Consider the following 9,709-nt stretch of genomic DNA (forward strand, 5'->3'; position numbering starts at 1 on the left):
GTGTGGGTGTGTGTATCTGTGTGTGTGTGCGTGCATGCACGTATCTGTGTGTGTGGGTGTGTGTATCTCTGTGTGGGTGTATGAGGCTTCTATCCTAACACATTGGAGCATCTGGTATTCTCACAGACTCAGCAGAGCTGGCAGTTGCTAAGTTCCTTATTTTCCTGAGGTTAAAGGTGTGTACTTAAATGTTCATAGAAACTAACATCCATCACTTGTCCACTGTACAAGAACCGTACTGACATCACTTTTAACCACTGGATTCTCTGTCCTTGTAGTACTCCCCCAGCATGACCATGAGTGTGTGATCCATTACTGCGTCTCCTCATGAAAACCATCGTGAGTCAGCCCATCACAGAACTACTACGGAAGAAAACTACTCGTCGTGTACAGTTAGACAAAGGAATCTCAGACAACCAGACCACCTTTTAGTTCCTGCTCTCTCCCCTATTTTGAGAAGAAAGCGGGTCCGAATATGATTCAAGCAACTGTACGGAGTGGCACATTAGCATTGCCCCCAACTGAACTGCGATGATTCTCTGTGTGTATGTGTGGGGAAAAGAATGCATCGTATATGCAGATCTGTATGCATATTTATGCATACTGCATTGACCCACGGGACATTGTAAGATATTATCACATGACATCCTAAGTAGAAGTAAGTAGGGACTTTTATTCCATCCTTTTTTTCACGTTTACATTTTAATTATTAAAGGTTGCTCCTGCCCTTCCCCATCTATTTTGTGCTGTGTACATCACTGCTTTATATAAGTTATTTTTTAAGGTGAACTCAGATGTTATGGTTTTGTAAATGTCTGCAATCATGGATAGGAATAAAATTGCTTATTTGAGAGCTTTCATTCACTGTGTCTGAAGCAAGTTGCCTGTGAGCCTCAGAGTGTACCGAGTGTACCGAGATTGTGTCTTCATCCTCATGTCCAGCAGGCATTCAGTCACCTTCATGCAAAGTAGTGTGGTGCTTTGTATATAAGGAAGCAATTCAACAGAAGCTCAGCCAGGGCTTCAGACAGTACACCTCCGCAATAACCACTTGAAATTGAGTTCTTTTTTGATTTGTTTGTCTTAGATGATGCAGAAATCATTAGCTAACTCAAATTACTTAAACCATAGCAATAAAGTGACATGGGTTAATCATACTTTTAGCACACATTCTCTCTTAAACTCGATAAAATTCAAAAGTGTTAACAAAGCCACTTGTTTGAATTTACAGTTTCTCCCAGGGATCTAGAAGTAAATTTTTAATAATATACAGTGAGAAATGGTATTGTATGTTTATTCAGATTTCCTATGATCATTTCCACAGACACTTGAAAACAGACAGACTCGGTGACATGATTCAGGCTTTTAGCCCAGAGAGCAGAGAATGAGAACACTAGAGGATCCTGCAGCACTTCTGGTTTCTCCCACCCAGTAGCTCCTGTCTGTTCTGTTGTCTCTGCTCACAGGTGGCAGTAGACATGCCCTGTCCACTCTGTTCTGGGGTCAGAGGGCTCGCCCTGGGAGGCAGATTATCTGTGTAACTTGTGTGTTGACTGCAGCTGGCTAGATCTCTATTGTGTGTCTTATAGTTCAGAAGGGAGTAAAGAAATAGTTTTTAATTACCTCCCTTACGAAAGCGCCCTGCTGCATACCACTTCCCAGATCTTTGGGATTATGTTTAATCTTGTATCCAAACACCAAATCCCAATAGGACAAGCAGAGAGAGTTTATTTTATACTCTAAAAGACAACTCTGCGATCCTTTCTGTTCTAATTGAGATACACATAACCACTGATCTCTACCCTGCTAGCGGGTACTGCCCAGTCTTGTGGGAGAGGACTCCTCCCTGTCCCTGGGGACTGTAATGTAACTGAGAATGTTGACACTCTTTACCTGCTCTTGGTTCTAGACAATTGATTTCTCTCAAATCCACACGGATTCATTCTTCCTGAAAATGGAAATTTTTGGCTGGGCATTCCAGAGATGCTGGGAGCATAGAGGATAAATAAAATGAATTAGCTTTACATTGCAGCTCTAGATGACAGAATACGAGTCATAGTTTATAGCACAGCGTCGGCCTACAACTGTACCAGAGAGCATCCTTGTACTAACCGGCTACAGGAACCTGTTGCAGGAGGCTCACACAGGAAGTCTTTACCCTCAAGTGGAGCTAATCTGGAGATGACACTTCGTACATTCACCCGAATCACTAGGGACAGTGGCAGCTTTCACTCTCTATACAACTGTACAAAGTTAAACTGTCTCAGTAAGCTCAGTTTTCCAGTGTTGGACCTTGCTCTACTCTGCATCACGACTGGCCTTCATTTCTGTCCTTTGTCTTCTGAGAAGGGAAGCAAATGATTCCTACCACACACAGAAATCATGAAGCTAACTTTACTTGCCCTTCTTTGGGAATAGTACTAGAATATAAATGACACAAATGTCATTTTAATAATGATAAAGTAGCAGCATCATGTGCTACTTCTAACCTATTTTGTTTTTTTTTTAAAGTAAAATGATTTTGTTTTTGTTTTCATTTCCTTCCTTTTTGTTGTTGTTGTTTTTTAGAACTCAGTTTAAAAAAATACCCGTTTCCAATTTTTAAATTCTTGAAGACTGAAAAATTATTTTTAAGACAAAGCTATGTTCACAAACAGGAAAATATAAGAATGCTTACTTTTTATGGCCAGATAACTTTGTTACCTGAAGGGTAAACATTAAACTATATTGATTGTATTTAGATCTTAATTATTTAACCTTTATTGTTTTTCTGATAAGAAAATCCAACATTTTCATGCATTCTACCACTGTTGGCATGTTCATGTTGTCATGATGTATATGCTGCTTGCCAGCGGTTATTATTTTTGCATACTTCAGCCCATAATAATGAAATCAGAAGTACTGACATATATTGGACATGGCATGCGCTCATAAAATGTGAGAATGAGCAGCAGGTGTGAGCATGCATCCTATTACTCCTCCCTGCCCTCCCTAGTGCACCGATGTTTGAAAGTTTGTGTCAGTCTAAGTCCTGTATGGTTCTTAACCACCTGACTTTCTTACTGCAAAGATGTCCAGTGTGGAAAAAAAAAGGCTTCTTGGTACACTGATGGACAAATTATCACTTTTTTGAAAACATTCCAATTTGGGTTCAGTTGCTAGTGAACAGGAATTTTACAGCTAAAAATCTGAGGTTAAGATTTCTCGGTTGCCAAAAAACTCACAAATCAATTCCGCTCCCTTCAGGCAAGGAAAGTGCTCAGATGCACCTGTGCCTACAGAAATTAGAGAAGATTTGTTCCATTTTTCTTTTCATGATTCTGTAAGGCATCTGAACTCCATTGCTTTTGAAAGGACCAAACAGTCTTCAGCTTTGAAGACAGCAGGCGGAGTGAGTGAGGTCATCTTGGTATACGAGGAGCTCCACAGCTACCTCCATCGTTCCCCATATCACTCTGGGGCTGTGCCCTCAGCAGGGACCATGCACAGTTCTCAGTACTCCAAACCCAGGTTAGCTTGTCGCCTGGCTTTTCCATGCTTGCCTTCTATCCCAGGAGATGAGATGCACAGATGAGATGCAAGGGTTGAACATCTTTTCCCTCTCAGCCTTGCAGCTTTCTCCTCTGCACAGTATGTAGTACTGGTGGTAGTTTTCCTGAGGGAAACAATTTCATTTTCATTCCTTGATTACTACTGTTCATCATAAGCAGTGTTACACATCACAGCTACGTGACATCTGAATGTTCTCTCGACACTGTTTCCTGTTGTGTGTGCCGTAGTTCTCCTTTCCTTGAGACATTAAGTGAGGCAAGAAGCCCATGAGTACATGGTATATGGAGGGAAGACTGGTGTGATGAGACCATTATCACATGTCTTACCAAATGCCAATTAGTCTTTTGTAGTTTTTCCTTCTTGTGTATTAAATTTCTCTGATATGAGGAGCAAATCCCATGCTTGCTTAAAACAATGTATCCAATTGTAAGCATTTGTAACAGTCTCCCCTGGTCTGAGAAATATGCCTTGAGAAATATGGGAAAAGCAAGAGTAGTGGACTGTTGTTAATACCACCTCAATTCTGCATACTACATGTGTGTATATATGTGTGCATGTGTTGGGGATGGCAGCATAAATTTTGTTCATAAACCCCACTTCTACTGAGATCATATTATTTTATATAGCACTGTTGATAAGTAGTAAACAATTTTTTTCTTTTGACATTTAATTTCAATGGTGAGATATCTGATAAAAGTTATTTGGGATGGCAAGAGAGGAGAACACCACTATTCTATATATTGAACAAGCAGGAGTAGTTTCCCAGGCCCAGATTTAGCTTCTCAGCATTGGACTTCATACTGAGCTTGTCAGAAATGGTGCAGTAATTATAGCTTCCTGGCATACACATTTGTTTATAAGAAGTTGAATTGACATCACCTAAAGTGTTAACTTTACCCATGAACCACAATTCGGTTTAGATGACCTAATAATGATAAACACACATCTGAGACTTTCAATTACTTCTCTAGACTCTATTATGAAAAGAGATATTCAGCTGACTGAGTCTCAAGGGAATTTCCTCTGTTGAGTTTCCCTTGATAACTTACAGAATTTGTTTTCTTGAGTAAAAGAGTCATTTCTATATGGAATTTAAATTTAAATGTGAATTTTTTGCTGTATGCATTTTAAAAATGAAATACAGCACTAAAATGAAATATATAAATGTTACAACATTTAATGTGGGACTGGGTGTTTTCATGTATACATTTACTGGATATTATTAGGATAAATGTTTGCTTCACTTTGACTATCCCAGTCACTGGACTCTTATGATCTGCTTCTAAAATACGTAGTGCTTCATTTCTAAAGCAAGATGGGCTCTTACTTTGGCAAAGGTAAGTGTTAATATTCTTTGAAAAAAATTAAATATTTGTTCCCAGTTACTACATTTCACTCTCTTTTGTGACAATTGGCCTCAGTGTATCACCTGAGGGTGAGGTTTGGGTCCCTTACAGGAGTCTACACAGTCTACACAGTATGCTGTAGACTAAGTTCCCATGTGTCTTTGTAACATTGGTGGTTAAATGTAATTAACCATCTATTCGAAAACAGCACCTCAGATAATCTGTCCATCTTACATGATGTGAGTAGAGATCTAAATTTTTTGCAAAACTTTAGAGATTTTCTTGACATAAAGTGCTGATTCAAGTTTGTGTGTGGTTTTAGATCAAACTTCAAAAATATTTACTTTCTTTGCATTAAGACAATTAACAACATGTAAACTATATGTTAGGCAAATGATTGGAAGGACATGTTATTGTTTCAGGGTGTAAAGACAGAGAAATCTTTATACATAGAATTCTTTATCCATGGTAGCCATATGATTATTGAATTGTTTATCTAATTGTGATTTTAAGAACTTAAAATGTTTTTTTTTTTTTTACTACATGTGTTAAATTGTTACAATGTCTTCCTGGAAAATAGAGTTATTTGTAAGGTTTTTATAAATGTACAATTTATGTATAAATATAATTGAAATCTGGGGTGGCTTGGTAATTCCTATTCTTAATTTAGTAATGGCCAACAGATACCTGACACATTTGTAACCTTGGCACTTGTGTGTATATGTGTGTGTGCACATGCACATTGTTACATTTATCCTCAAGTGAATTTATCACTTAATGTTTTTGTAAAAGTACTGAGCTGTTTGTGTGATGGAAAAGTCACCATAAAGATGTACATAAATGCCCCTTAACTTGGCAGTCTTCATATTTAATTATAAAATACAACTTTTGATTTACAGTCTCTACCCTTTGATTTCTATCCTTTACTTCAATACTTGTTAGAGAAGTAAAGGAAGTTGTTTGTATGGAGACAGAACAATGTTTCCTGAATGAGAAGTCAGACTGTAATGTGGACATCTGTGCACAGAAGTAAATTGGGCATTATACCCTAAATAAAATTCTGGGATCTGTACAGCCAAAGGATTTATAGGCAAAGGATTTAATGGTTGAGTGCCTGGTTCTGTGTGGTCAGATAACAACCTTGCCTCCAAATATTGTTACCCAAATTGCTCTTAAGGAATAAGGTTTTAGTATTTTATTTCAAGTAAAATTATACACAATATCAGAAACTGAGGCATTTGCTCAGATAATCCATACAGTACATCAATTCATCTTGATAGTGCATTGTGATGGTGTCTCTTCAGTTCACCATAAACATCTATCTAAAGGTTGTAGAGTCAGTTCCTTATACTGAGGAGAAGACGACTCCTAATTGTATTGAGAATCTATCCTTGGAAAGCAGTGGAAATACAGAACCCATCAGAAGTGTGCAAAATACTGGTACCACATCATTTGTTATGGCTTTGATCCAAATGGGATATTTCAGTTTGGTGATGCAACACATACATACACACTAGAGAAAGTATTATAAACCTCAGTTAGCAGACAGGATGAATCAAAGCTTTCCTCATGAAGCTTGTCTGGCAAGTTTTTAACATCTGGGTGTCTGGAGACTGAAGGGTAGACAGAAAGCAACTGACAGGTCCTTGAGTTCAAAGCAGGTGGAAGTCAGACAGGCAAGAACTGATCTGGAGTTTGTGATTTCAACTGTTTCTGGTTGTCTACAGATGGTTGTTAACAGCAGAAGCATCATGGAGGCTCAGGGTAATTGTTGCCCAGATAGGTCACCATCAACAGAACATTACTAATCATGAATGAGGTGGTACATAGTGAAATTCTGAAGGGAGAGAAGGAGGCAAGCATGTGACATCTGGCCCTTGAGCATCTGCATCAGCAAGTGTGTGTCCCTGTGGTTTAATGTATAGTTAGGATGGAAAAAAAAAACAAAACACTTTACGTCAAAAAGTGGGATTACTATTACATTCTATGAGTTTTATTTCCAGCACAGTTTGATAAGAATATATTATAGCTTTTTAGAAAGCTCTGTAGTCAGAAGACAATATGCATAAAAATGTAGTTTGCAGATCTTTCCAAAAACCTTTCAGGTTTGGAGCTCTGCTTGGCAATAACTGTTAGTCTGGAAAAGAGCAGCCTCACAGCTTCACCCGAAACATATGCGTTGCAGCCACAACTTTTCCTGAGAATACGGATGGAACTCAATGTGCAGCAAGACATGAGAACGTTACAGTTAAGCATGTTTTCAATAAAGGTATCTTCATACATTGTAGGACTAGCATCAGTAGCATAAAGAAAGCCAGCATCATTGACATATATGTGTATGTATATATGTATGTATGTATGTATGCATAGTTTTTCAGGTAAATGACTTATTTTGGTTTTTTCAAAACCAAATGTATCTACTATACCTTTTTTTTCACTGTTCTTCTCATCACTTTGTTAGCCAGTATTCACTGAGGACTAAAGGGATTGCGTACATACATAATGGTCTGCAGACTGTTCTAACAGAACACATATGCCAAGCATTGGGAGTAATGTTGGCTTTGAGAATTCAACTTGCTGTTACAACAGGCAGTTGCCAGTCGGATCTTAAATATTTACTTCATTTTCATTAGAGCACTTGTCTACACGCAGTTCTTCATTCAATAAACTCTCGGAGAGCTGAACATAAACTTATGGGAAAAGTAATACTAAATAAATAGATAACATTTGCTGTATATAAAAGCATTCAATGCAAATGAAAGCATTGGCAACTGCATCAGATCCAGTGCTTCAAAAAAAGGCCTCCAAATTAATGTGGAAATGCACAGTTATGTGTAACAATTTTTAAAACATTTGTTGACCAAATAGCCAAATCAAAACTAGTGTTTTGTACAAAAGATAGATTGTTAAATTCACCATCAAGATTTCTAAGATAATTATCTCCATAAAACCAGACTGTAACAAAGTTCTCAATACTAAGTCTTTGAAGCTTAAAATTCAATAAATTTTGCAGAAATATTTTAAATAACAGTCTTTCCACAAATCTCTATTAAAATTTGTAATGTGTTGAAGGATGTTTATTTGCAGGATATCTTGTTCCAGTTGAAGCTTAGTGTGAAGTGTTGCCAGTCCAGGTTTCTGAGAGCCTATGACCATGAGTGTTTCTAGACTGAGTCTCTTCAATCAGCCTGTACGGGACATGGTCTGGGAAGAGCAGGAGCTGTCTTTCATTGCCTCTCTTTTCAGGTTACCTTAAACCTTCTGGAGAAATGTCCTTACTACTCCAGTTGTGCATCCTAGAGAGGTTTGCATGGCGTGTCTGTGGGAGACAGGTACTGAACTGTACTTTTGCAAAAAATGAATGACATTTTCTCCCCCTTGTGTAACTGCAGATGCTGGTGCTGTTCTGCTCTGGTAATAGGCACTTCAGAAAACCTGAAATCAGATTATAAATGTGTATGTTCTAAAAGCCTTTCATGTTTATTTCGACTTTCTTAAAATACATAAAGTTGTGGTTTACTTGGCAGCACTGTCTCTAATCAGCTTTCCCATGAGCTAAGCTCTTGACGCGGGCCCCAAACTTGATCTGCTTGTAGACTGCAAGCTTCTCCAGCTGAAGAAGAATTCTAAGCAGACAAGTGATTAAGTCCGGAATCTTCCCTTCTTGAGTAGCTGATGTTTCTGCACCTGAGTAGGACACTGGCATCTACAAAGATGAACAGCTATTCGAGAAACTGCCACAGATTCTCAGCTTAGACATGAGACTCTGCCCGCACCCAGCCTTCCTGCATAATGGCTTTCCTGCTGAAGAGGAAAATTGGTGCTATTGCCTTCTTCATGGTGATTTTTACTTTGGCCCCAAACGTCATCATTTAAACTTTTCAAATACAATCAGCAGCAACTGAAACACTTCAAATCAGTATCCAGAAGAAAAGCCTTGAAGGAAACAAGCTTTGGAAAGTAGGCACTGAAGGGAGACTTTAAAACTGGCTAGCAGTGCTCTGCAGGGAGAAAACAGAGATGCATGGTGATTTGTGAATTTCAGTATCTGAACTCTGCTTTACTTCATAAATTGAATTCTCGCTCCTGCATTTGTTTAAAGGATGATAATTAACATATATTCAGAATGTGCCTAAAGTTCAGGATGGTCATTAACTGTTGTCTCCAGATTTTTATTCTCCGTGATTCTGTTAAAAAGAGTATATTAAACTTCCTTCAGACTTAATTATGAGACAAAGATGTGGGAAAACCTACTTTGGGAGTTGTTTGTATGAAGAATTGATTGAAAAGCATAGACTGTGCCATTTGAAGTGCAAACAATTATGAAATTAGTCTTCTGTTTGAATGTCTGCGTGCCCTTGATCCTTTGAGCCACAGCACTGAGCAATTACAGATGCTGCATGGTTTCCTTTGCCCTCTACAATCCAGGAGCATGAACCAGAAGATGAGGGATATGGCTGCAGAAGACCAAGAGTATCACTGTGGTTGCAGGGCTGACTCCACCATTGTCCTTTAAAGAATTGTATTTATTTTGCCCAACTTGAGTAACACTCTGTTTCCTGCAGTCAAAATTTCTGCAGCCTGCCTCCCAAGGACTCCTTCTCAAGCCACATTTAGAACAAAAGAGGCTAAAAGAATGTGGGGGAAGGAAACTTGTTTTCTTTTTAACTATTAGAACATTAAATATGAAAATCTTACTGGTCAGAGAACAAGTTAGTTAACTAATACACCATCTTGGTTAAATGAACTCTAATGCAGTTGAAATGAACCTCTCTCCCATTCTCTCTCTCTCTCTCTCTCTCTCTCTCTCT

General features: G+C 38.3%; 1 protein-coding gene across 7 annotated transcripts in view; it reads left to right on the plus strand.

Moving 5' to 3' along the window:
* The window catches only part of Ssbp2 (single stranded DNA binding protein 2), a 211,930-nt gene extending 207,782 nt beyond the window's left edge, over nucleotides 1–4,148 (plus strand). For 4 of the 7 annotated variants that reach the window (XM_031360763.1, XM_031360762.1, XM_031360764.1 and 1 more), the window contains one exon: nucleotides 279–853. In XM_031360763.1, coding sequence (XP_031216623.1) covers nucleotides 279–308 — 30 coding nt within the window. In that variant the 3' untranslated portion in view covers nucleotides 309–853. Of the gene's footprint in view, nucleotides 1–278 lie in introns of all 7 variants that reach the window. The other 3 variants (XM_031360761.1, XM_031360767.1, XM_031360768.1) reach the window with 2 other exon arrangements.
* The last annotated feature ends 5,561 nt before the right edge of the window (nucleotides 4,149–9,709 follow it).

Source organism: Mastomys coucha, unplaced genomic scaffold (genome assembly GCF_008632895.1).
Source record: "Mastomys coucha isolate ucsf_1 unplaced genomic scaffold, UCSF_Mcou_1 pScaffold8, whole genome shotgun sequence".
Classification (NCBI taxonomy): domain Eukaryota; kingdom Metazoa; phylum Chordata; class Mammalia; order Rodentia; family Muridae; genus Mastomys; species Mastomys coucha.